The sequence below is a fragment of the Pollicipes pollicipes genome, unplaced genomic scaffold (assembly GCF_011947565.3).
Source record: "Pollicipes pollicipes isolate AB1234 unplaced genomic scaffold, Ppol_2.1 Scaffold_7261;HRSCAF=8764_pilon_pilon_pilon, whole genome shotgun sequence".
NCBI classification, from domain to species: domain Eukaryota; kingdom Metazoa; phylum Arthropoda; class Thecostraca; order Pollicipedomorpha; family Pollicipedidae; genus Pollicipes; species Pollicipes pollicipes.
The window spans coordinates 40,714,167-40,741,460 of NW_023597054.1; the positions used below are offsets into that span (position 1 = coordinate 40,714,167).

At 48.4% G+C, this 27,294-nt stretch overlaps 1 protein-coding gene across 1 annotated transcript; it reads right to left on the minus strand.

Annotated features, from left to right (window-relative positions):
* Window positions 1-15,550: 15,550 nt before the first annotated feature.
* LOC119112827 (uncharacterized) lies at window positions 15,551-27,292 on the minus strand. Its single transcript, XM_037237113.1, has 5 exons — window positions 27,098-27,292; window positions 24,562-24,933; window positions 23,884-24,047; window positions 23,485-23,683; window positions 15,551-22,909 (listed from the first exon to the last, which is right to left on the minus strand). The coding sequence occupies exons 1-5, from the start codon at window positions 27,263-27,265 to the stop codon at window positions 15,845-15,847; spliced, it is 7,968 nt and encodes a 2,655-aa protein (XP_037093008.1). The 5' UTR covers window positions 27,266-27,292; the 3' UTR covers window positions 15,551-15,844.
* Between the last annotated feature and the right edge of the window lie 2 nt (window positions 27,293-27,294).

Sequence of the window (27,294 nt, forward strand, 5' to 3'; positions counted from 1 at the left end):
ATAGTACTTCAGTGTTGACGTTGTCAAGGACTTTGTTTATGAATACCGGCTAGGGACAGCACTCTGTTTGGCAATTTTGCCGAGCATCCAACCGCGTAGTGAGCGAGCGTGATTGCAGACAAGTCGCGGTAAGATATGTCGAGTCCGATGGCAGATTTCTCGTCCCACTGGAACATGAAAGCGGAATCCAATCTTGTCAAGCTTCTGCTATGCTTCCCCTCAACGTAGAGCTTTCTTTTGAACGCGACTGTTTCTACGTGCACCAGCATGTCTGTTTGCAGCATTCGTAGCGTCACATTCATGCCAATCTTGTTATTGTCGCGGTCACGAAGATCCCAAATGCCTTGGAGTCCCAAAACAGTTGTAGCTTCCGCTTGGTAAAAGCCCGCCAACGCGACAGGCCACCAAGGATTGTCAAGCTCTAGTTTGAAGTCGTCGACGGGTCCCTGGAGGGTAAGCCGTACAATGGCCAACGTGTTCAGATCACACGACAGGCCAGCGCGGAAGTTTGTCGATGACTTGTCGCTGAACCCGGTCAGCAAGAGTGTCTTCACCTCTTGGACGGATGTTTCTAGCAAGTTTGATATCTGGAACTTGCGTTTGTCTTCCGATAGGCTGAACCTGTTTGTGATAAACCGAGCGCCAAGAACACCACTAAGCTCTACGCTTGCGTCTATCAAAGATCTGTACGCCCCTTTAAGTGCCACAGACGCTTGGTAGCTACCTACACGACCTAAAATCTTGCCGACATAGGATACCGTCACCAAGTCTAATAGGTTGGTGAGATCAACTTCAAACCCTGAGAACGTTTCGAATGGGGTGTGAAGCGACCCTCGAACTATCACGTTATAACCATCCACCAAAAAATCAGCATTTGTTCCAACAGTTTTGCCCTGGTAAGTTATCTCTGCTTGAATGCCTTTTCTTTTGCCCGACTGTAGTCGACCAATGACGGCGATTTCAGCGTAGTTTTGTAGAGGTAGCTTCAAGCGCAAACTGATTGCTTGCAATTCCGGCAAATTTTGCAGTTTCCCATTCATATGAATTTTGTTTGAGCCATATTCGAATTTTGCGTTAACAGTGCTTCTTTTATCTGTTGATATTTGTACCAAATGGGGTACAAATCGATCAAAAGGTGCATTGGCGATCAAGAAACACTTAAACTCTTCTCCCCATTCCAAACTAGTTTCGGTCGTCTCCGATGATCCGGGAAGTCGCACACTGCAAGTAATTCGTTTACTTCCAGCCACTGGTAGACTTGCCGCAGCATAAAACTGCATATCGTCCTCCACGCCCTTGACAGACAGAAACACTTCTTCAGTCCGGACTACAGCTAGCGTTGTGGGCAAGAGACCTGCCAGCTTTATGTTCCGTATGCCGTCAAGAGTGGTGATCAAGCTTCCCTGAAGTCGATGCAGGTTTTGGTTGTTGATGGAAGGGGTCAAGGTTGCCATGATTTCATAATGCGGTAGTATTTTCATCGATGACCTTAGCTTTGAATTGACAAGGAAACCCTTCCGGACTTCGATGAAGTTAGCTATGCTTATTGATATTGGCCAGACTGTCGATCGAACTACAATCATGTTATCGACAGAAACCCCATCAACAACTGCGAGCCGAAACACGAAAGCCGTTTCGTGGTTTCCGGATCGTACTGAAGTATTGGCAACTAGATTCCTTGTTCCGCGGGCGTCCAGCACTCCGAATACTTTCACATTGCCAGCCGGCAGTCGCTTGGAGCTGACATCCACTTGTACTTCATACGGTGCTGCAAGAGTCGAAGCGGCTTTTAATATGCTGACATCCCCAAAAGCACCAAGAGTGATCAGTAGCGTCCTTGAGAGGGCTGTTTTGTTTGTTTCCAACGCCAGCTCAACATCTTGCAGGCCAAACAGAGGAGTGTCAAGAGCCGCATTAACCAACGTACGTCCATCCTCCTTTCGTATTTGCGCTCGCGCCGAGTGGTGCAATTCCCCGTAAGTGGCCGTGGTGTAAACCGACTCCAGCCGTGGCATATTTGTGTAGGCCACAGCGATGGACAGAGGTGGAATTGGCAAGATGGGGGACTGAAGACCGAACTGCAGCCGCGCTCCGTGCTCGCCCACCGCGTCAAAGGAACCAAACGTCTCGTGAATAACATCATCAAGGCTGACTGACGCCTTGAAGGCTGACGGAGTTTTTCTCAGTTCCACCATGAGGCCCGGCAGAAGCGGACCCTCTGCCGACCCCTGTAGCTGGAATGCAGTACCGGTGAGATCGTACTCGGCAGACAGGAAGTTCAGCTCGCCCACTGCCAGAATCAGGTCGCCGCTCGCCGCCGTCCAGTCCTCGCGCCTCCTCCTCAGCGTGCACCGCACCCCGTGCCGCGTCTCCGGTAGGCTGAGATCCAGCTCCAGCGAGAACTTGGCCGGCTCCAGGGCGTACGCGAACACCATGCTCCTGCGCCGGCCGTCCCCGCCGCGAGTCATCACCTTCATGGCGATGGAGCTGAGCGACTCCAGGTCGATGCTGACCTGGACGCGCTGCGGCGGCCCGCTGCCGATTGTCATCATTCTCGCCTCCACGTGACGCACGCCGATGAAGTAGTGACCGCGATACTGATACGATCCGGCCAGCACCAGGAAGTCCAGAGTCCTCCAGTCGGGCTGGAATACCTTGACGGTGGCCGAGCGGCCGTTCAGACGCACAAAAAAGTCCATCGGGCGCCGGACGTCACTCAGTAAACGCCCGTAGAAGGCGTGCCTGCCGAACCGCAGCTCCAGCTCCAGCGCGTCCGGCTGCGTGACGCTGCAACAGAGCAGAAATCAGTGGTGCTGCCACAGAACAGAAGACAGTGGTGCTGCCATAGAACAGAAGACAGTGGTGCTGCCGCAGAACAGAAGTCAGTGGTGCTGCCACAGAACAGAAGTCGGTGGTGCTACCACAAAACTGAGTTCAGTCCTGTTGGATAGAGCAAAAGTTGGTAATGCTGGAGCAGATCGGATGCTGGGTGATACTACTACAGAGCCGGGCCATGTTGCGACAGATCAGAGACCAGTTATACTGCAATGGAGCAGCGGCCGGGTGGCAATACAAAAGACCATAAGTCGAGAAGGTATTACACTAGGGGGGGGGGGGGGAGGATGGAACTCACCAGAGCTCGGATGGTACGGCAACGCAGCAGAGGTAGGAGGGTGCTGGAGCCGGCTAGAGGTCAAGTGGAACAGCAAGGGGAGCCGAGACCGGCAGTGCCACAACAGAGGAGCCGACGTCGGTAGTGCCACAACAGAGGAGCCGAGGTCGGTAGTGCCACAACTGAGGAGCCGAGGTCGGTAGTGCCACAACAGAGGAGCCGACGTCGGCAGTGCCACAACAGAGGAGCCGAGGTCGGTAGTGCCACAACAGAGGAGCCGAGGTCGGTAGTGCCACAACAGAGGAGCCGAGACCGGCGGAGCTACAAAAGCGAAGTCGAGGCTGCTAGAGCCGCAAATTGCAAGGAACAAGACCGCTTATCTGCCACAAAGTCTGTGCTGGAATCGGAAACGCCACTAATTCTCTCATCGCGGGTTATGAAAACAATGACGGCTTCACTTTGATGGTTCGGGAATGACGAAAATGAAGCCAGCCGATCTATTATAACGCGCTAGGGTGGGGATCAAGTGGACTCCCCCCGAAGGCTTTCACATAACGATTTTGGAACGGAACGGTGTAGATACGCCGAACTTTGTATAGCTTTAGGCAGCTGAAAAACGAATTTTTTGGGCTGCAAAACATATGTACCTTGTAAGGTCGCTGACCTACGTCAGGTCAAAGCCAGGTCGTGGCTGTCAGCAACTGCAATTTCTAGGGAAGCGTTCAATCTGATGAAACAGGGGAGTGTAAGACAAGGCCGTCCATTTCTGAGATAGTTTCTTGAGCATTATTTAGGATTTCAACGAAATAAATTGGCATAGGATCGGATGCAAAGGCCAGGGCAAAATGCAAGCCAGCCTGGATTTTTACTCGACAACTACTGTACGGGCTAATTTCTGGTGCTCATTTCAAATTTCATAATAATAGAGTCCAAAACAGACATCTGCTATTAACTTACAAATGGTCGGAGTAAGCTAGTGACATTACATGTCCCAGGTCATGATTTCTTATGAACATACCACCTAGCGTAATCCCTGACATTTATTCAAATGAAAAAATCAGTCTCGCAGGATTTGGGTTACCACCGCCTTTTAAAAGTTATAGGCGTCGCTGAAATCAAATGAACACCAGTGACCTTTTGCTTGCATCAGATATCTAGGCTAAAGGCGGTTGCATGAGCAGGTCCGGGGGCATTTTGGACACCAAGCCAGGGTTTGACCCTGTTTGGCCTCATTTGACCCGAAGAACATAGCCTAGTTACCTTAAGTTTTGACACAAGTGATTTCACACACAGTTCAACGCACCCTGCGAAATTGCTGTTTCTAGCCTCCTTAGTTTGTTTTTAGATTTTAGGGGTTGAATTGACCCCCATCTGAGTGAAAGGGTCAAACGGTACACACACACACACACACACACACACACACACACACACACACACACACACACACACATATATATATATATATATATATATATATATATATATATATATATATATATATGCCGTTTGAAAATAGCAATATCATATACAGGCATACCAAAAAACTGGAATGAACTCAATTTGCTAGAAATTGTGCTCCAGTGCACGGAAGAGTATGACAAGCTTGGTTTCAACTTGCAGGGCCACAACTACGATGTGAAAGCAGGCAGACAAAGGTATATATCACCTACAATGCGTACGAAACCATAAGATTCATTGGTAAGAAGTTATCTTTGCCAAGCCCTCGCCCATTTTACACTGGATATCGCATCCAACCAGTGTTAAGCTATTTGCACCATCGGTGCTTATTTTCATCCGACGATCAATCACCCAACTAATTCGGCGCGAACTTGAGCGATGACTTTTTTTACTCTCCGTGACGCTTTTTTTGCTGTATGCGCGTAAAATCTTGCCTGGCTATATGAACTACGTTCACTACTGCTTCCATAAGCATTATAATTGCCGCATGCGCAAAACACAATTGGATTCAAAACAAGCGCTTGTGGGCTTGCTCGGTTTTGTGACAGAGCGGAGTTCTTGAGGCACATATAAAGGCGTGTCGCGCTTCACAGATAATTTGTCTGCTTGATTTGTGACACTTCATATTATGTGGGTGTTGTGTGCACAAAAATTAACATAAAATTTTGTCCAAATGCTTTTTAATGTTATGCCTCAACCCATCCTGAAATGTATAACGTGCGCCACAGCAAAATCACACACATTACAATTCAGCAGAGTCCATTGATGCATAGCACAAACATCTTTTAGCAAAACTGCATCAGTGTGTTTCAAACGATTGCGGCACATTAGATATTAAAGAACGCAAAACCCATGGCATCTTTCCTGGCGGCAGCGTACTTTCTGTTCGTTACAAACTAGATCCCTGGCTGGATACGCTACTGTTTTCAACTCCATAATAAAATGATAATAATCAGCGAAGGGTGTAAGACAAAACCAGGGTTTTTTCTACTGGTCAATTGCGGGCGATTACCGTTGTTGATTTGATGAGACGTTTCAGCAGGGGTCAGCATATGCACGCGGTGAAAGGGCTGAAACCTCCCAACTTTCCGAGAAAAAAAGATAACTGGATTAAAAGGTTGAATCCTAAGGATAGCAGGGTCGCCAGGGTGGAGCAGATCCTTTGGCCATGGAAGACACAGCTCTCGGCTTTCATGAGTTTCATTTTGACGGAGACGAGCGAAAACGATGCTTACGTACTGTAAAGCTTTGTATAGCAATAGCATACATTAATGGTTGGAAAATGTCTACACGGAAGAATGCATACATTATCTTAGCGGCGATAATGCTTAGACAGAAGAAGAATCAAAGGCGAAGACGGTGTAGAAGATAAACGAAATAGGTTTTGTAATTAAACCAAATCGGAAACAGCGCTGACCCACGAGAACAGCACCGAGTATGGACTGAGGTTAGCTGAAAGCGAGGATCCTTTCAGGCCGTATCATCCCAGGCAGTACCTTCCTATTCTCCTGGTAGCCTTCGATGCCGACGTGAGTCGAGACAGCTTAAGTGGGTTGATGTCAAGCTATAGAAAGACCAGAACGACAGCATATCTCGGGACTTTGATGGGCGTCCCACTAACACTCGGAGCTGTAAACAAGGCGTTGACAGTCACAATCGCCTCCATGACTTTCACAACTGAAGCGAGGTCTCGTCAGTGCCCGAACTGAATGTTAGAAACATGCACCCTTTGTTGCATGCACTGACACCGCAGGCATTTGGCATCCTGAGGCTGTTATTGTTAGTATTGAATAATGTAATGGGGACAGGTAACGCGCATATGGTATATACGTCTCCTTGTTGGAAAGAATTTCCAAGGAAATGTGACGAGAACGAGCTGGCAAACGGAGGCCTCGGAGGTTTAAACCGACGCTTGGCTTGGAAGGCAACAGTAGTGATATTGGACGCGGGTTATCCGCCAGAACATGCAGCCTACCTGACGGGTCAAAAGTGTGTGAATGACCTCCGTATCTGCCGTAAGTGTGTAAATGGCCCTAAGTTCATGCCTGTTCGGAATGAATATTTACCGCAAAGCGGGATGGTTTGAATATTTGTTTGTAGCACAGAAACACAGAGTAAATGTATCTCATTTGTGTTTAGCATAAGGTGTTGAAAACAGCTTGAGTATTTAGCACTTAACAATAATTAACGCCCAGGTGTAAAATCCTACACTCGTATCCTTTGGACAGAGACATAAAGCGCCTGCCTGTTTTTCACCATTTTTAGACTTAGCGTCATTTGTTTATTGTTTGGCATCATTCAAATGATGCAGCCAAACAAGAAGCGGGCTCATTTAAAGACTCTTGTCTGTCAGTGCATGTGTCGCCAAAAACCGCACAAGGTATGACACTGGTTAACATATTTGTCGTTTTCGATACCGATGAATTAGGCTCGTTACGCACGCCGCTCAAACAAGCGGTGTGACAGCAATACCCTGGAGGTGTCTGCGAGCTTGTGATTTGACAACGCGTGCGGTCGTCACATCGCACAGGACAATTATAATTTAAGGTTGCAACTCAACTTACGTCTTTCATTCGATCAACAAAGACTGAAAGTCAATTGTTCAGGTTCGGGCACACGCTTCAGTGCGGGAAGTGGGGTCATACGACCCTGTCCCGGGGCTTTTGCAAAGCATTTTCCATATGACGTGTTGATGTGGCGCTTAACCTTGTGTCTATGGGAAATTCACTAGCCAATATTTTTCTGTACAAAATAAAGTTATCTTACATGGTCGCTGACCTATGGTAAGTCAGAGTCAGGTCATGGCTTTTAGCAAAGGTATTTACCACGGAATTTTTCAAGCTGATGCGACGGCGAAGTGTTAGAAGCCATACATCTTTGTGGTGGTTTCTTAAGCAATTAGATAATGCAATTTAGACAAGTAAATTAGGTTGCTTCCATTGACCTCGAGTCAAGTATCCAAGTCAGACCTGAAACCTTAAACCTCGATACCCGATGTGTTGTCCTAATTGGCCTGGATCAATATTTGGATTTATAAACACACCTATAATGTTCCAAAAAGCTTATTTTAGGCAAAGACTTAAACTAATTATTCACGTTTCCCGTCACCGGTACCTCCTGAGTGTCAAGTAAGGTCATTTCCCCAACATTAACGTTAGTGACATTTTGCATAGAAAAGGTGTCTCGGTTAAAAGTGGTTGCACGAGGAGGTCTGAGAGCGCTTTGAACACCGATCTGGAGTTTTACTTCGTTCGGCGTTATTTGACTAAAATGCCACGAACTAGGGACATCAATATTTTACGCAGGTGAGTTTACATACAGGCCTAACTGTCCTGGGAAGTTGGTGAATTCTATCTCTCCCATCATTTTAGACTTCGGAGGATCAAATTACCCCAACCCCACCCGAGCGCGTCACATGCAACTGGCCGCCCACGCGCCTGTTGATATTCTCCAATTCTGAGCGTGGAGGACCAAGTACCGAGCTTTTTCACTTCCCCAGGGAAAGTCAAAGAAGGCTGGGGAAGTCTTGAAGAGACCCCTAGTTTCCTGAACAAACTTGGAAGATACTTGGGGTTTCCAAAGGTTTCCATGACCGCGCCCTGCCGCCGGACATAAGCATAAACAAGTTCGGGTAGGGGATCACATTGAACCCCGCGAGGGTTTTTCCGGAATGGTTTCCGAACGGCGCGGCGTAGCCACGCAAAATTTTGCAAAGCTATAAACAATTGAATAGCAGATCGTATAGTATCAGAACTTTTGATGTACCTTATGAGGTCTTTGATGTGCAGCAGGTCAAAGTCAGGCCGGGGATTCAGCGAAGTCAATTTCTCGAAAATCGTTCAATCTGATACAACGACGGAATGTTCGACAAAGCCATAGATGTCCGAGATACTTCTTAGGTAACACAACAATTGAACGACCGAATTATATTGACCTAGGATCAGGTATGGAGGTCAGACCAGGGTCAAAACCAACCTGTTTTATTACGCTAGGCTTGCTGTATGAGGTAGTTTCTGGTGCTCATTTCGAGTTGGTTGATAACAGGAACGGCATTAGACAGCTTCCATGGAATTCATAAAAAGGTCAGAATAAATCACTGACCTTAAATGACCTAAGCCAAGACTCCATGTCGAGGAACAAGGTTCCATTTTTAAAATTAGTTTCTAGGAATTGCCTAGTGTAAACTTTGTCACTTACACTTTTAACTAGGCAAGATCCCGTACAGGCCAAAACACCGCCTGAGGTTGGTGTATCTAGCCTTGATAGTTTCTGAGATCTTAGCGGGGTGAAATTGACCCCCACCCTCGTGAAAGGTATGCAACCGGCCGCCCGGGCGCGTGTTAATGGAAAAATCCCTTCCATCTCTGCTAAATGTAAATATATTGCACTGCTTTCCGTACAAAAACTAAGTTAGTTAAGTCCAACGGCAGTCACACTTATGTGAATGACCTACGGCATGCTTACGGTATGGCGACATACCGTAGTATTTTACAAAAGCGTTGTTTAAGCACTTCTTTGCTTCGCTCAGCGCTGATACTTGCCCACTTTTCTATGGCAACAGATTTCATCATAACACGTTTCGTGAGCAACTAGTAGTGCCCTGATTAATTTTCAGTGGAAATAGATGCCTAACAGTATATTCCATCTTATAAAGAAAGCCTGTTTCACCCATCCATACTTGTATGGTGGGCATAGAAAGCTGTGGCCCAAAAAAACAAAACAACAACGATATCCCCACACTAAGTTGTGGCCCATGGTGGGACCACACCGTTTTGGTTCAACTAAGGTAGACGAGGTAGCCGGAGTCCAGCACATAATTTACATGCTAGCGTTTCATTCGTCGTTTATAAGAGGTTGGAGGACATCGTGTTTAATGAAGCATTTAAGTGGCACATACGAAAAAGATTCGCTTTTTACGCGGCAGACGTTACCATACAACATCATTAGATTTATTAATCGATTTATCAGTCCGGAACTGAGCTTCGTGTGTCGTTTTGGTCCTGAAACGCAAACATTACTGTTCTCAAGCACAGAGTCACTGCATTTGAATGCCGGGGTCACAAAACATAAGCTGTAGAGGTTGAGATGTGAACAAAAGTAGTTATTACTCCTACAGGTTTTAAATTGCACATCGTCTATCTCTGGTTCACAAACTGGGCACAACTGTGTCGTGGCTTTCGCCTCTAACATTAAAGGTCAGTTCACAACCAGCGGACAAGCTCAAGAGCTCGCTGCAGATTCTGCAGCTTTCTGTGAAAGCACGGGCGTCAAGTTGTATACTCTTGGTTGAGCCGCCGCCTGCTCGTCTCCCCTCCACCGCGTTACGTCTTCAAATTTGATTCGGTTAATCCTGGCTAAGCTTAGCATTCTAGTCAGTAATCGAATGTGACAGAGGCATCTTCGCAAACCCTTCTTGCTAGAAAATCCTTTCCAGGGGCCATAGCCGGCATATGGTGTGACGTTTTGTAGAAAAAAGGTAATTCAGTGGTAGGCTTATAAAAAGGCATATTCAATTTTGTACGTTAGTTGACTGAAAAGTCATCCTAAGGTTGCCTTAAGTTGGCAGAAAACGTAATTTTTCAGCTTTAGCTCAGTTTTAGTTCAGCTTGAGCAGAATTCAGCTTTAGCTAGTCTCGTACTCGATACAGTCCAATGTAGCAAACCTATCCCTTGCTTATAATCCAAATCGGTAATATATCCCCAGTGCTTAGCCGATTGACGTGCATGTATGTTTTTTCCATTTCCTTTCAAATTCAAAATGTTTGAGACGAATGCGTGACGGATATCCATTTGGTAAAGGGTTTGTCGTGTGAAGATGACTTGAATGGTTACAACAGTCCAAGTTGGGTGTAAAGCTATTCGAGATAAAGTGTTCTACGTAAGTCATTAAAATGATCATCTCATTGCTGCTTTTTAAAAGTGTGATACCTAAAATAGAATGGCTTTTGCGAATGGATTTGGCGTAAAATCACGCACCTTCTATTCATAGCATTTTTGGAGAAATCCCAGTGCAAATTATGGCTTTATATATTTCCGTCTTATTCAGCCCTGGTTCAAAGATAAGGCCAACGATCATATTTGCTCGACCGGTCCGAATGGTTGGTTACCTTTCCTGAGGCTCACCTGGCACTAAAACGTCGTAGTAAGGTCAGTGTGATAGGAGACGGTGTATTTCCCAACTACACTTAGCCCGCATTTTATAATGGACCAGCTGCGAGACCAGACTAACCATCCGGAAGGAACTTCGTCTATAAAGCTTAAAACTCCATTCGTCGAAAGGAACCAAATGTTAAAACCAGAGCCTAAAAGATAATATCCCTAAACTCGGGTTACCTGCCACAGGTTGGATGCAAAAGCAAAAACAACTTAAGTGAATGCGGTGTTCACACCTCATTAACTTATTTTGGAGTACCTAATTTCTATCAGAATGTAGCTTGCATAGGCCTGAACAGCGGTACGACCCCAATATGTTTACCAAATTTGGCCCACTGCAATATCATTGCTGGACCTAACCTGGAATTGCGGGCATTTCTCGATTAAACTTAGGGTGTTATTCAACGTCCCAATAACACGTTTACCTTCACAGCGGAACAGTTGCTTAAGTTGCGTTTAAACGTTTGTCACAAGCTCCAACCCAAAAAGTCTGAATGATAGAGCCAAGAAACAGTTCCTACCAACGTGTTCAGGTTGTCTGGAGCTAGTACATATGTAAAATTGATAGCTCTGGGTCAGTAGGAAATGACCTGACCTTGGAAAACAAGGATGCGTTTCTCGCATTGAGTGCCTGACCGAGGATGCATTTTCTGCACTGAACGGAGTATGCCCCACTGTTTCTACTTTTCGTTTGTTGTTTTGATCAGACGCGTATGGTAAAGGGGAAGTTCAGCTTAACCTCCTCCCTCCTCGTTGTCAAAAACCTGCTTTATTACCTCTCTGTGGTAAAACAGAATCGGCATCGGCATCAAAACTACCCCGCAAAGCAAGGTCTCCAACAAAAAGGCAATTTTGGTTGGCTTTGATTAGACTTTTATACTCGACCTGACATCAATATAATTACCTCTAATTGTAAATCGGTTGTCTTGTTGTCAAATAAATCGCCAAAAAAATAAATGGCTTCGTCCACCATTCCACTGTCGCGCCAGATTTAAAGGTTCCTCATGCATTTCTTTTGCTGACCGTCATGGCCCAACTTTTACCTTGCACAGGTAAGCAACTATACAAGATACATCTGAATTCGTAGCGCGAGAATATCGGCTATGTTATTGGCTACAGCATATAAAGTTTGGTAAAGCTACGCCGCGCCATTCGGAGGGTATTTTGGTAAAAATATTTGACCCACCCGAGCCCGTGTTTAAATGTGAGCTCAAAGTTAAATAAGTTTTCACACGTGCCCGGGTGGCTGGCTGAACACCCTTCGCTCGGGTGGCGGGGAGGGGGGGGCATTTGATCCCAAGATCTAAAAGAACTGGAAAGCTGGGTACCGACAGATGCACCGAGTTCGCATAGTGGCATGGGATGCACGTGAACTCATTTGTATCAAACTGTGAGGCTGCTAAGGTCATAGCATAGGTCCAAAAAATGTCAGACAATGTTGAACTCCAGATTCGTGTTCAAGCAATCCGCAAAAAGTTATCATGCAGCCCTGCAACTACAGGCTTAATATAAAAGGTATAACTGGCCGTCATCTAAGGCCAGTAATATTTGCTGACATTTAAAATGTCAAGGCGACCAAAAACCTACAAGACCCTCTCTATTTTTGTATCTAAGTAAAAGTGATGGACTACGCTAAGCGGTGTGTTCCTGAAACCAACTGTCGACTTGGGTCATTTTAGCTCAGTGACCTACATTGACCTTTAAAGAGTGCTCCACATTTGTATGGGGGTTTTGAACCGAAATAGTCATCACGAAGATCAGTCGGTTCAGTTCACAGCCCTGCCCCTCTTAAGACTCAAGCCCCCTAGTTTCTGAGCTACACGCCCGCGAAGATGCTATTTCGTGCAGGCCACATAAGCACACCCAGGCATCCATAATGTCACGAAAACGCCGTTAAGATTTTGTCATTTCATTAGCCATGTGGCGATCAAAGACAAGGAAAATATGCTTGTTCAGTCGTTCATATGTGGCGTTCGTGTGCACGATTTTCAAGCATAACGGCCGTCAACTGGCTCCCAATGTTGAGCAAGGTACGATGACACAATCAAACAATGGCGTAGTGGGGAACATATTTGCTAAATAGAGAAATTGCGTTGCTGCGAACATGGTTCTACAGTTAAAAATATGTCGTAATTATAAGCAAGCTTGTTTCGTAATATTTGATACTTGCTTCAATATCTTCAAATGTCGAACATACCTCTTTGATAAGTACACGGAACATATCTGTTGCCGGTTCTGTTATTAATAACGAAGTGGGCATCTGAAACTACAAGATAAAGCCAGCTCTCGAGTGAAAAAGCAGGTTGGTCTAATTGCAACTTAATTATTTGTTGCTTAAGAAACTAACTCAGAGATGTACGGCTTTGTCTAACTTTCCGCTGTCGAATCAGATTGAACGAATCCCTAGAAATGGCCTTCGCTGTCAGCCCCACCCCTGATTTTGGCCTGCCATAGACAGCAACCTCACAAGGTACATCTGACTTCCTTATAAAGACAATGCGTAATTCGATTGCCTACAGCATTGCAAAGTTTGTCGCTTCTACGCCGCTGTGTTCGGAGGTCATTCACGAGAAATATCCGGGGGAGTCAAACTGACGCGCACCCTAGGGAGTGTTAACACTCGTCCGACAAAGGGGAATGGCAGACTCCCTCCAAGCTGTTTTCTTGAATATCCCGGTGACCATTAAACGATTGTGCCGATTTCTGGTGCACTGAATTGATGACGTTTTCACACGTTGTATTAAATATACAGCACTTTGTTCGAACAGGTGGTGAAACGTGATCTGTGATCCATCTTTGAAGGTCATGCCGGCAGGTTCCTAGCTAAATCTACAATGCTGTTCAGTTGTGGAGATTTAAGGTGTGACGCTTCTGGTTTTAGAAATGCAGTGGATTTCACCATCATATGGGGATTTGTGGCGAATACACTTGTACATTTCCGAATCCGGAGGAAAGCACAGAAAACGATGGCCTTTACCGAACCACGTTTTGTTATAGCTTGGAAGTCCATTAGCGCGACCTAGATGGCTACCTGCTGAAATGGAACATCAATTCAATATAATTAGAAAGCTTTCGTAATGAGCAATACGTTGGCTTCATCTTCGGTCATCTATCTGTCTGTCCAAAAGTCAATTACGGGATCCCTCGGGACCCTCCCCCCGCCCCCCCCCCCCCCCCGCCTTCGTTGGGCAGGGGTGTATAATGGCTCCGTCGGGCAGGGGTGTAAAATGGCTCCGTTGGGCAGGGGTGTAAAATGGCTCCGTCGGGCGAGGGCTTGAAGTTTCTCAAAAATGTCGCCCAGGATAAAGGGACACATAAAATGCAAACTGTATTGTTCTGCACAGCTGAGAACACCTTACGTATAGCACGGCCGCTACCAGCCTCCGCCGATCATCTTCGTGTTGGGCAAAAAACGTGTCCTTAAAGGGTGTATTCCATCTTTTTGCACTTTTCATTTCTTGCTACGCCAGACCCGTGCAATGTAATCATTAACACCAGTTTTCTCAAAATTCTTCCATGCAGCTCAAAATTTCGAGTTCAAAGCAGCCGACGCTACTGGAGAAATCTCATTTGACTCCCGGCTGAATAATATGAAAGTAATACAATGAACCTGCCTATCCTTTTCAGACGTGTGCGTCCTGTTATGTTTGGAGAATACTAATGTGTCCAATTGCTTGTGTAATAGACTGCTACGAAAACTTGGAACACTGTCTACAGAAAGATGTGTGAACGTGAAGCTATTATTCCGCAAATTCAGCGAAACCGTATACTGTGTATTTGATTGCTCCCATATGATGTGTACCACAATGGCTCTTTTCGAGGAACACTTTGGGTTTGGATGGGAGATTATGATCCAAGTATTGGACTGGTTCAAACTTAAACAAACCAAGTTCTCACTAACATGCGCTTGCCCGCTCAGCCAACGACAATCGTTATTTTATTGCACCAGCAGAGGTGCGCACGGTCGTCGTCATGACAACAGTGGTCGCGACTGCAGAGAAGAAGCGTAGTGAGGTTACAAATCGTTGATAGCGTAATTTAGACATGATAATGATTAAAGTTGGCAACCTTACCATTTCTTGACGGCGCTGCAGCGTCACTATCCAGTGCTATTATTAGACGTTGCTAGTCCTGAGGTTTCCTTAGAGTACGCTTTTGAGATATGTCCAAAAAGGTGGGACATGCCATTTAAAGTGGCTTCATCTCATTCCGCCACGGACGAGAGGATCCGGAGCAAGAAGCTCTAACTAATTAAGCTACCACAATGGGCGGATACTTATCGGACCAAAGTTGTGGGGTTTGGCGAATTACAAACAATGAACTGACATCAATGTGCCTAAAAACGATCCAAAAACGTTCCGTGCGAAGCTAAAGACGAGATGAGAAACGCAAAAGTGCCAGCTAGAATATTCTGTTCGGCTCATTCAAGTTCAAGCTATGCTATCAATAAATAAAGTTGAGTCAGAGCATTTCGTTGGCAGACTTTGAAATGGATTGCACAGTTCGGGTATTATTTCCCATTGTTTTTCGCGTAATAGCATCTGGGCTGGAGCATTTTCGCCCGGGATAGGTTAATCGGCATCTGAGATATCGCAAGTTTCCCGACTTCTTTGCCGATGAGCGTTTGTGTCACAATTTAGTAGCTCATAAGGTGTTCCCATTCCAGGCATGTGACATGTCTTTAGACATTTCATTTTATGGAATGGAAGCCGGGGTCATGTGAGCATGCTGAGGTTTTTAATACTGATCGCATTCGCAACATTCCTGCCAACGGAGCCGTGGGAGCCTTCACCTCATCGGTTCAGAGCTGAAGGCCAGAAAAGCGAATGAAATCCGTTTCAGTTTATTGTCTCTAACACCTCATGCGTCATCGACAGCTGACCATTACGGCGAAGATGCGATTTATCGTTTGCATTAGTTGCGAATGCACATGTAAATAAAATGTATTTAAGGTACCCGTGACTGGTGGGCAGGATTGCCGCGCCCTGCAAAGCCTACACAATACATCATGCTCACAATGCACCAAGCTCCAATGAGTATAAAGCTTACCACCCGTCAAGTATGACTAGCAAAGCAGCATGCCCCTCAGCAAAACGTCAAACAACATTCTCAACCCATCAGCTAGTGATCACTTGGCAAACCAGGCAGATCAATGTGAAAAGGTGACTCGATCTCGAGCTCGTACTTCATGCCTGATGTGTCGCGGAAGATGTGTGTCCGGAAGGTGAACACGCTGCCCAGGTAGTTGGTGGTGATGCCGGCCCGCAGGTCGGTCTTGCCACGGCCGCCTTGGCTGGTCAGCTCTATGCCCACCTCCATGCGCTTGGTCTGCGGCGACTCAAAAGCCACCCGGATGACGCGGCTTCCCTGGACGTCCGTGTAGGCGACGTCGGCGTTGAAGCGCTCCCAGCCGGGCAACGGCGTGTGCACGTCCACAGTGAGCTGCATGTTGTTGAGCGCAGCGGCCTTGACGGTGAGCTCGCCGCCAGCAGAGGCGCCGGACGGCATCGTCACTAAGCCGCGTATCGAGTACGTTTTATGCGCCGGGTCCACCGTCACGCCACCCTGCACACGGAAGCTTTCCGAGTTGGGCGTTTTGATGCGCAGATCGAAGGCGTCTCGCCGCACGGTGCCCGTGACGTGGACCATCCGATTGTTGCGGCGGTAGTGGCCCAGCACGTCCACACTGCCGTCGCTGTTCAGAGTCCCCTTGGCCTCTAGTTCGAGCGACTTCAGCTCGGCGTATGGCGATTCCAGAAGGACTTCGGCGCCGTACTGGTTGGCTTCGCCCTTGAACCACGACAACTGCAGCGAGACCTTTTTCGGCCCGTATGCGATGCTGGTCGAGGCCTTGTTGCTGTGCAGGGACACGTCGGTGCTCAGGACAATTTTCTTGTACGGATTTTTGAAGGGCGTAGTAATGGTGACGCTGCCTACACGACGGCCATGGTCATCGCGCTCCACAGAGTAAGTCAGGCCGAGCTTCTTGCCATTCAGCGTACCCTCCACCTTGCCCTCTCCCGACTGTTTTGGAGTACCTATGTCTCTGATGTCGGAACTGGCAGTCACAGACAGTTGCATCGGTGTCGTGATCTTCGAGCTGATTTGGATGTCGGCACTGGCACTCACCGATTTTAATTTACCTTTCGCCCTCTTGACAGATACAGTCGACGACGAGTCGAAGTGGATGAATTTTTGACCCCGTGAGTACTCAATATTCAAGGCATACTCGTGGCCCGGTGAAAACTGATAGCCTCCAGAAAGGCTGACATCTTCATAGCCAGAGATAGGTGTTTTGAGACTGAAAGAGCTACTTCCAGAGCCAGATGCGCGAGATATTTCACCTAAGATATGAGCGGCCTTGCTTCCCCTTTTGTAATCCACATCGATGATGGTTTTGCCATCCTGTTTCTGAATATCCGCGCTTAGTTCCACTTTTCCCAGGTCAAAAACATTCGTCGCCAAGGTCGCTTCAATAAGCGGCCCCACCCGCCTCCTTTCGCTCGTATAGTCCAGCTGGAAGTGGCGATGATTAATTTGTGGTATCAAGTCCAATTTGTCCATGAAGTGTAGCAGTAGCTTTAGCGTTGTCGCAGCACGTGTTTTCGTGAACTTCACCTCCACTGTGCTTTCGAATGGCCTGTCCATGTGCACTTTGACATGCACACCTTTGCTGAGATCATAAGACACTATCATTTCAATGCCACTGAACGATTTGCGATTATATACCTTGACGTTTGGCATACTTATTTGCACTGCATATTCGCCCGACTGCTGATGATGGGACCCACTCTGGACAAACAAGTAGCTCACCCCGTTTCTCGAGTATTCAGCTTTGAGAATAGCATTCGGTGAGATGAAGTTCCAGGTAACCTCAAGCTTCACCACTGCAGCTTCAGCGAATGGTGTTGTCAAATGGAGACTGGTTGCGCCTGACTTCCCGGCACTTCCCAACTGGACAGAGCCGCTGAGAGAGGCCTTCTGCCTCCCTCGACTGTAGGTGAATTCAAAGCTTCGCCGGCCGTCTACACCTCGCAGTGAAGACCATGTTCCATCAATCTTGACATTCTTAGCAAAATGGCCGTCGTAGGATAGAGACAATACCTGCATTTGGCCTCGGCTCTTTTTATCTATGAGCAGCTTGTACTGTCTGCCGTTGCTGGAAACATCTGCGGTCAGATCAAGACCATTCCTCCTGTCAAACATGACATCCACCTGCGTTGTGCTGGTGTGCCACGGGGAATTAATCGAGCTGCTGGCAATGATTTTCCGGTGAACGAGCATCGTTCCCTGCACTGAGAGCGACCACTCCGCCTGAACGTTCGGAGCTTTGTACGAAATGCTACTCGTCAGGTCGTCGTCCGGATAAGAAAAGCTCCACTTAAGCTCTCGGTCGCCGAATGTTGTGGAGTCGACCTTGATAGTACCTGAGCCCGTCTTGGGCCGGCTTTGGTCCGCTGTGTAGAGCACAGAAAGTCTCCTTCCATCTTTCATCACCAGGTTGGCGGAAACCTCGCGAGTTCGGTCACCCAACTGTGCGGTGTAGTCAATGTCCAGTCCAGTTGCACGACCCCCGCTGGTGGCCTGGACGTTGACAGTTCCTGATGTCGCTCCCAGCGAAGCCTCGACATTCACGTATCTCGGTCCCGCGGACAGATTGCTTCGCAAGCTCATCGGCATTCTGGTAAAATCATATCCTGCTTTTGCACTTAACTGGCCGATTTCTAGAGGAGTTTCAACAGTAACGTCCAATGAGACCTCCTTGCCGGATTGTCTGATGCTACCTGTGCCCGTAATTACGAACTTCCTGTCATTGCGTTCATAAGATGCCAGGTACCTCATTGCTTCAAGGTTTTTAATGTTGAAAGACCGATTGATTTTGACGGACCTAATGGACTCGAGTGGAGAACGTAGCACCAGGGAGCCATCCTCGATTCCATCACCCCATGATCTCGAGCTTTCAATGTGCCATTCCCTTGAGTTGCGCCTCGCGGTAAACTTCATGTTCCGAGACTTCGCCAGATTGTTGTAAGTAAGAGACATCTTCATGTCCTCGAATCCCTCATAAGGCGTTGCGATCTCAATGCTTCCGTCTCCCTTTTTCAGTGAGAACAGATAACTGTATTTCACTGAGATCGCTCGGTTAGAGCGCTGCAGAGACAATTCTGCAGACACTGTGCCATCGGAATCCGTGGTCCGCCCAGCGTTGGCCTTGATTTTCTGGAATCCATTGAAAGGTGTTTTGAGATTGATGGTAAAGCTAGTATCAGTGTATGTGAGGTCTCCCGAAATCTGTGTTTTCTTTTTGCCCTTTACATATATTAGTTTGAATTTATTCTTCTTTCCAAGGGTGTACCTCACTTTCACGTTCACCTTCTCCAGACCTGGTAGGGGGAGTTTGGACACAAGCTTTCCGATACCCCCTTTTCCTTTAATGGCAAAAAATCCAGACAGCTCTATCTTTTGGGTCTTCGACTGCGATGCCAACCTGAACGCCTTTTTCTTCTTCGCCAGATTTACACTGCCAGAAATTCGCACGTTTTCAAATCCCTTTCGGTGCGATTTCAAATAAATATCTATGCCCATCGTCTTCTTTGCAAGCGTCGTCCTCAGCTCAACCGAGGTGTGCTTGCCGTCTAAGTTCAAATCGGCATACATACCGACGCCATCTGAGAACGATTGTCTTCTCAGGTCCACCTCAACCACGTGCATGTCGTGTATCGGTGTGTTCATCCGCAGTTTGATGCTATCCGTACCACTGCGCTCGTATAGCAGATACAGACGGTGGCGATGTTCATTGACATGAGCTTCATATCCAACTTCGCGTTTGTGTCTGGTGTTGGCATAGCGGATGCTCACACCCAGGGATTCAAACCCTTCGAATGGCGTAACCACGTGCAGATATGCAGACTCGGCATCATAGAAACTGCGGGCGGAGAAAACGGTCTTGTTTCCATTTCGGTCATAGCTGATTTCCGCCTTCCTTTCGGCACTCCTAAGGTCGTACATCGCGGAGCATTTTACGTTTTCCCATGAGGGAAAAGGCGTGTTGAGGGTCAGGACTGCCTCGGCCGAATCAATGTGCATCTCTCCGCTGATCTTGAGCTCAAGGCGCCGGTTATTCCTGGCTAGGGTCACGTGAACCACCTTCGCTGTGCTGTCAATATCGTACCTTGCATTAAAGCTCAGGGTTTTTGCGGTTTCCATTGGCGTGCGTACTTCAATGGCAATGCGAGGCTGTGACCGGCTCAATTCACCACTCGCAAGTAATTGTATCTCATCCTGGCCTCGGCGTAAGATGACCTCTACCTCCCTTTTGTTATTGGCACGGGCTACACTATATTCCACATCGAAGGTCTCGAATCCATGAAACGGAGTGATAATTGACATATCCCCGCCATGGTCGCCCAGTCGCATAGTTCCACGTATGGTTTTTCGTATTGAATCTCTCGTGGCAACCAGCTCGACGCTCGCTGAACTCGGGAGCACTTCATACTTGCCAGCCAACGTGATATGCCGATTATCATCAAACAATGTTTCTATATCCAACACAGCAGTTCCAGACCAGCCGGTCACGTTAACCTCGAAGGTTGCTTGAACAGTTGCGTTGTTCTTGGTGAGCTCAAACGTTAACGCCGGACCTGCTGAAGTTAAGCTCAAGTAGCTCACAATCGAAAGTTTTTCATATCCGGGCAGCGGAGTTCCGGCATTGAGTGTCACGTAGCTGGACTCTGTCGACAGCCTGGCCCTACCACGCGTAAAGTACACATCGCTGTCCTTCTCCAGCACCATGTCGAGCAGCTTTTCAGAGCTCTGCACATCATACGCTCCAGTGAGCGTGACTCGCCTGGGCCCTGCAATAAGGCTGTTCCAATAGTTGATCGTTAGGGATGACATGGCCAGGCTGATGTCGGCTGAGGCTTCTATCTTCACTGTGTCGCGACCTCTGGCAAATTGCAGACTTGCAGTGGACTCCAGCAGGTCGTAACTCAGCTGCAGACTCGCGGCCGGGAGGGCATCAAACGACGTCCGAATTTGTACCGTCACAGACGACCTGGGACCGGACAGCTCATATTCACCATTGATGGATATCGTGTTGCGCCTGTCATAGGCACACCTGAGGGAGAACAGCTTTTGACCTCTGGGCTGGCTGAAAACCACGGTCAATATCCGAAAGCCCTCGTACGGAGTGCTGAGTCGCGCCGAGTATTCTATCATATCGTAGTCGCTTTCGTCATTAAGAGTGAGTAGAATCGCGCTATTGCCAAGCGCTGCGCGCAACAAAACCGCCTTTGAAGATATCGTGTACCTAAATGACATCTTCTTTAGTCCACCGAATGGTGTGGTGACCTCGACGTCGCCCCGTTCTCTTCCCATGTCGCTGTGCAGGGACAGCCTCCAGTCCGCATGGGACACCTCTCCGCGCATTACAAAACTCGAGCCCAGTTGGTATCCCAAGCTTAGCGTGTTCGACCCCAAGAACCATGTCGGTGATGTCAGTTTGACATCGAAACTTGCAGCGCTACGGAAGTCCGTATCAACATCGATTTGCAGGCTGTACGCTCTTTGTCCATGGAAAACTTCAAGCAGCGCGCGTTTTCTGATCGACCGTATGTCATGGCTTGTTTTAAGAAGTATCACGTCCGTGAACGGCGCCTCCAGGGTGAGATGGGACTCGGAAGCCGCCGAGAATCTGTAGATTTCGCCGGAGATCTTGATTGTTTTGCCTGGAGCGTACGACACAGTGATCAGAGGGGTCCACGCCTTTGCAGACGAAACCATCAAGAACGAAACGCGACGCGCGCGCTGGCCGAACCACTGCGCAGTCAGAGTCACGTTGTAGCCGCTGCTGTGGCCGGCGGGGGCGGCGTCAACGTATGTCAGCTCCGCGGTTTGTTCATCCCAGGTGACTCTGCACGTCACTGTGCCTTTGGAGCCTGTCCAGTCAGACCGCAGGTGCTGCGTAGAATGCGAGAACCACCCTGTGTTGCTAGCTACCTCTCGGTCCAATTGCCAGCTCCTCAAGTCGCGGAAATGGCCTCGCTCCGTGATCAAGATGTTCCGGCCTCCTTTGTGAAGCTCGATCTCGTTGGTATACTCCACACCAGACGTAGTCACTGTAATAGCACAACTCTCAGATATTCTGGATGATTCCCAGCCTTCGAACGGGGACCTTACCTGCCCGAACGCATTTAGCGAGTAGGTAGGCATTTCGCTCCCATTTGAGTCAACATTCCAGTTTGCCGTTAAGTTGACGGTGACTGCTTGATCATCACGTGCCACTTCCCAGAAATCTTGTATCGTTTTTTCATCAAGATCAAAGTGATAAGCACGCTTCAGGTGATATCTTCGAGCTGGGTTTGGTAGGTGCAATGCTAGAGCATACTCGTGCACCCCGCCCTCGGTAGACGCGCTGGAGCCGGTCAGGGTAGCCTCTTGGTTTCTCCAGAGAGTTGTTATATTGAATTGTGAGTTTCCGATATTTTTTGCACATTCCATCGCAATGCCTAGAGTGGGGCAGACATCACATGCAAACAGGAAGTTGCCTGCGAATGAGCCGAGGTTGCCAAAGACCAATCCTTTTAGTTCCGTGATCAGGAGCTCTTCGCCGGTGCCATCGGTCGCTGTAAATCTTGATGACAAGCTCGTGTCATTTTTCCTCAATTCAAAATGAGAATTCAGCTTGTGCATCTTTTCAAATGGCGTCTTTAGCATGACATGAGAGTCCACTAACACGTTAGACGTTAAATTGTGTCTGGACTGCACAGTCAATTCCAATGTTTTCAGTTCTGGACCATTCCATTGCGCCAAAGCCTTGGCGTCGAGATACGAGTCCTTGATGGTGAAGTCGAGGTTGAGCGCCCCGCTTTGGACTCGGTCCACGGGCAGTTCGAAAAACAGTCCAGTGCGCACCGCGAACACTTTTGGAAGATACGTCTTCTCAAAGTTGGCGCCGAGAGAAAGCCCGTCCTTGTTCTTGGACCCGTCCATTCTGGCATGGAATGTGGTGGCGTTCTGAACGTATTTAAGCTCTAAACGGCTGCGTTCCCATCCCACGAAAGGTGTTGTGAGATCCAGTTCAGTTTCCATGATGTTTGCTGTCTGGATGTCATCCTGAGCCATGGCGAAGTCAGCGACCAGTCTACCGTTCAAGATCACCTCTTTCTCTTCGATATTTCCAGCAACCTGTGCCAAAAAATGTAACCATACATGAGTGATGTTAGCCAGCTTATCAGTGCCCAATGCCGCATACCGAACGGTGAACAAAATGCCGCACACTGGGCGCTGAACACTAAAACCTGCTTTAAAAACTAAAGTCCTTCATTTGAAATAATGCAAAACTTCTGAACGCTATTTGCAACAGACTTAACGATTGAACCCCAATTTCATGTGTTATGTAATACGGCACGACAAAAGGTTCTTAACCAGCCACATCTAATCTCCAAATGATAACAGAAAGTGTGTTTGTCAGGGATGTATACTTGACTCATTAATGGCCAACTTCGTGACAATGCACACGCTCTAGAAAGAAATGTGACGGGTATGAACGGAACCTTAAGAGTTTGTTCGTGACCCACCTTGTATCTGGTTAAATTGGAAATATCTAAGCAGGTGAGATCATTCCACTGATAGCAATGCATTTCACAACCCACCACCAAGCTGACGTCAGTCGATGGAGCGACAGGCAATGGCAGCCGAATCCGATTTTTTTGTGTGCTCCATATAGCAGACTCAAACGGCTTTTTTGTGAACGCTCATACCTTGAAGTTCAAGAGGCTGGGCACTCCTGTCACATCCGGTTTGTTTTGGAACGTCAGCGTTAAGGTCCTGTAGCCTGGCAGAGGTGTCTGAATGTTGAGGTGCAGAGCGAGCTTGTTGTTGCTCTGCACAGCCACTCTGCCCTCCAACAAAATGACCTTGTCGGGGGCGTACTCCAGAGAAGCGCGCACGCCACTTGAACTGGAAAAGAAGAAAGTCCCATAACTTGTGCTGGTACACTACGGCGCATGCATTGGTGCAAACCAAACAACTCGGACAACACGCTGCTTCTTTTCGACGGATCTCAGCGTGAGCGCAGCTGATGGTGTGGCAGCGGTGGGTCGGTGGTCACTCTGGCAATTGTTGGCGGCTTTCACTCCCAGACAAGTTGCGGTACTCACGTCAAACCGGCTAGCAGCTGGACTTGACGGCCAGGGTACCGTAGCTTAGCCGACAGGTCGTAACCCCGCCTTGAGATCTCCATGATTACGTGTTGACTATCATCGACGTCTTTATTCCAGAACAGCTCAAAGTTGGCGTTCATTTCCGGACCACCTGGACGCACCTGAAATGCCGGGGTATATGTGGAAGACTGTCTGTCAAGTGCATGTTTTATCAATGTCAAAGACACACACACGCACACGCACACGCACACACACACGCAAACGCACAGACGCACGCACGCGCACACGCGCACGTGTACGCGCACGTACACACATACGCTCACACACACAACACACACACACACCACACCACACACACACACCCACACACACACCACACACACACACACCACACACACACCCACACACACACACACACACACACCCCACACACACACACACCACACACACCACACACACGCACACACACAGCCACGCACGCACACGCACACGCATGCGCAAACGAACACGCACTGCGCAGCGTACGCGCGCGCGCACGCACGCACGCACGCACGTGAACCGTCCAAAGCTTAAAGTAGTGAAACGCATGATGACCTGGTGAGCTCGTGACACATGAGGGTCGCTGCTAGGCCACATGAGACGAGTGCTAGCGGCGGCCGTCCCCTCCCGACTTACACTGACGACGGTCATGATGCGGCGGCCTAGCTGCAGGTCGGCCTTGACCTTATAGTTGCCGCCCTCGGTGCGGGCCGACAGCGTGCCGGTGTACTCTCGCCGCGGCAGGCGAGCGCGCAGCTCCAGCACGTGCTCGGCCTCGTAGCGGTACTGGCCGCTGATCATGTAGACGTGCGGGCCGCGCTGCAGCTGGCCGCTGACCAGGTAGCGGCCACCACTGCCGGCTGCCAGCCGGCCACTCAGCCGCGTGCTTGGGTAGTTGGGTAGGTCAAGACTGGCGTCCAGCGTGTGCGCGTCCGTCTCGTCCAGACCGAGCGCCGCGGTCAGCCGGACCGTCCTGCTCTCGCTCCCCACCTCTCGGGAGGCCAGAAACTGAAACCCCGCGCCGCGGCGTCAGGTGCTGGTGGCACGGGGACGAGCCCGCGCCGCGTAATGGATGCGCCCGTGCGGTCAGTGTGGTCAGAGAGTCAGCGACAGCTTGCCATGCATGGGAATGAAGCTAGGTTTCTGGCTTCGAAGCCGAATCCGAAGCCAAGACAATGGTATGATATCGAAGTCGAAGCTGCAGCCTCATCTTGTTTTAGTGTGTTTGCAGCATTTCGGACAGGTGGTTCTCCGGCGTCAGCAGGTGCTTATGGACCTGAGAATGACCGTGCGATTTTGAGGTCTCAGCCATGCATGGGTAGCAGCATTGAAGCTCTATGTAGTATATTGGAGTGACAAAACGGGCAGCAACCCATCAAAGATCGTAGGAAACCGAAGCTGAAACCACCACTCAAAAAATGTTCAAAGCCGAAGCCGTAGCCGAGGCCACCTCTTCAACGTGACAAATATCCGGAGCCAAAGCCAACAACAGACCTTTTTTTATTTGCATTAAGTCGAAGCCAAAGCCGAATCCTGCCATAAAGCATGACACTAAGCGATACGGATTTATCAGTGCTTGCGTGATATTTGCACTAGTGACGACCTCGCTTCTGCCACTTCTTATCGCGAGTCAAGCAAATATAAATCTTGCAAATTTAGACTTTCTACTGATAAGCGTCTCACCATCACCAATACTAACTCCACACTACAGAGTCCACACATACAACCAGCAACATCATTGTGCTTCGTGCGTTCTCACATCTAATGAGCATACACGGTCGGTGGCGGCTCAGCAAAGGGAGGGGAGGGCAGAGGGGCAGTTGCCTCCCTTGCCTGCCATCAGGCAGGCAGTTTGATGGGAGGCCCCTTTTTCCCGAAGTAAATGCATTGTAACCATCCGTAAACGATCAAAATTCAGATCGAAAGGCTAGAGAGAATTGAGCAAGCGAGTGGTAAATCGCGTTCGGGAGGCCATTTCTACATCAAGCGGCATTTTTCTGGACAAGTAACCCACCTTGATCAATAAGACACCGCATGCCCTAGATCACAAGGCCCAATGTTGTGTTGAGGCGACCCTTTTGATGGCTTGGGAGGCCACCACTATAAACTAGAAGACCCTGTTATGGGTTAAGAGGCACCCTTTATATTACAGACGCCCCATTTCTAGGGCAGAGGCCCCTTCCATGCATCAGATGGCCGCGGTTCCGGCTCAGGATGCCCCGTTTTGCGATGGCTAGGCCGCTGGGCTAGATTTCGAGGCCCCATTCGTGAAATGAAAGCACCTTGCTCTGGATTAATAGCGACCTTCATGCCTCAGTTGGCCCGCTTTTGGGTCGCGGAGACTACTGAACAACTAATAGGCCCGATTCATTTTTCATTGTTTACATGTGCTTCCATACAAGTTTATTGGATATTTAATGGATAGGATGCATTTTGATAAAAAAAACACATGCCATCTGTACCCTTCCTCCTTGGATATGGCACTGCCCATGAGACCCCTGTGACAAGGCCACATTTTGTCCAGGAGGCCACGTTGAAAATCTTACCCCCCCCCCCCCCTCCACCCCCACTCAAAATCAATGGCGCCGCCACTGTACACGGTAACAGACGGATTGCCTTATAACTTGCTTTCAGGTGGAAACGGTCAAGACAAGTGGTACGAAGTTATGTGATATTACGTTATGAGAAACCAAAGAACAACGTGTAAAACATCTCACGATGGGCGTGACTGGCAGGCTGAACGGATCGCAGAGTGTGGGATCACTTCGCAATCCCCAAGACTGACTGATGTATCTACCGCATGGATAACAACGATCATTACTTTTTAAAAGAATCATTGAAAAACATAACTGGTAGACGTTCGTCAGTGAACCACAGCAGCCGTTGTTCTAGTTTCCGGTGGAACAGCCAGCTTGATTTGAATGGTTTGTTACCCAGAAGGGTTAGATGTCTGCTGATGGTTTTCTTGTCCTAGAGACTTCGGAAATTTGTAGAGATTATATGTCTGAGTACATTTGGAGGTTGCTAATGACTCTGCAGACCCTACCGTCGTGAAGTAGACTTCTTTACACAAAGTTGACGCTGAACCCGACGCGATTCGGTGAAAACTGGGGATTCTCGAAATCTAAGCCGGCTTTGTCCCCATGCTTGGTACTTATATTTTGATGCTTACCGTAAGGTCGGCTGTTCCGTCGTCGCGTCGCACTTGGGCGACCAATGCGTAGCTGGAGGTCATTAGAGTGATGTTGGTGTCGACACCGTAGTCGAAGTTGAAGCCTTCAGACAGGTAGCTGACAGTAAGACTTCCTCCGGCAAATCTGTCCTGATTAAGCCGTGCCATAGTGCTCAGCTGAAGCCTCTGTTTGGTGC

Excerpts from the sequence above, each read along its gene's own strand:
- LOC119112827 (XM_037237113.1), bottom strand. The coding sequence starts at position 27,265 with ATGGCACGGCTTAATCAGGACAGATTTGCCGGAGGAAGTCTTACTGTC. Across the intron at positions 24,934-27,097 it reads ACGGAACAGCCGACCTTACG|TTTCTGGCCTCCCGAGAGGT; the intron begins GTAAGCATCAAA and ends GCGGGGTTTCAG. Across the intron at positions 24,048-24,561 it reads GCATCATGACCGTCGTCAGT|GTGCGTCCAGGTGGTCCGGA; the intron begins GTAAGTCGGGAG and ends CCGGCATTTCAG.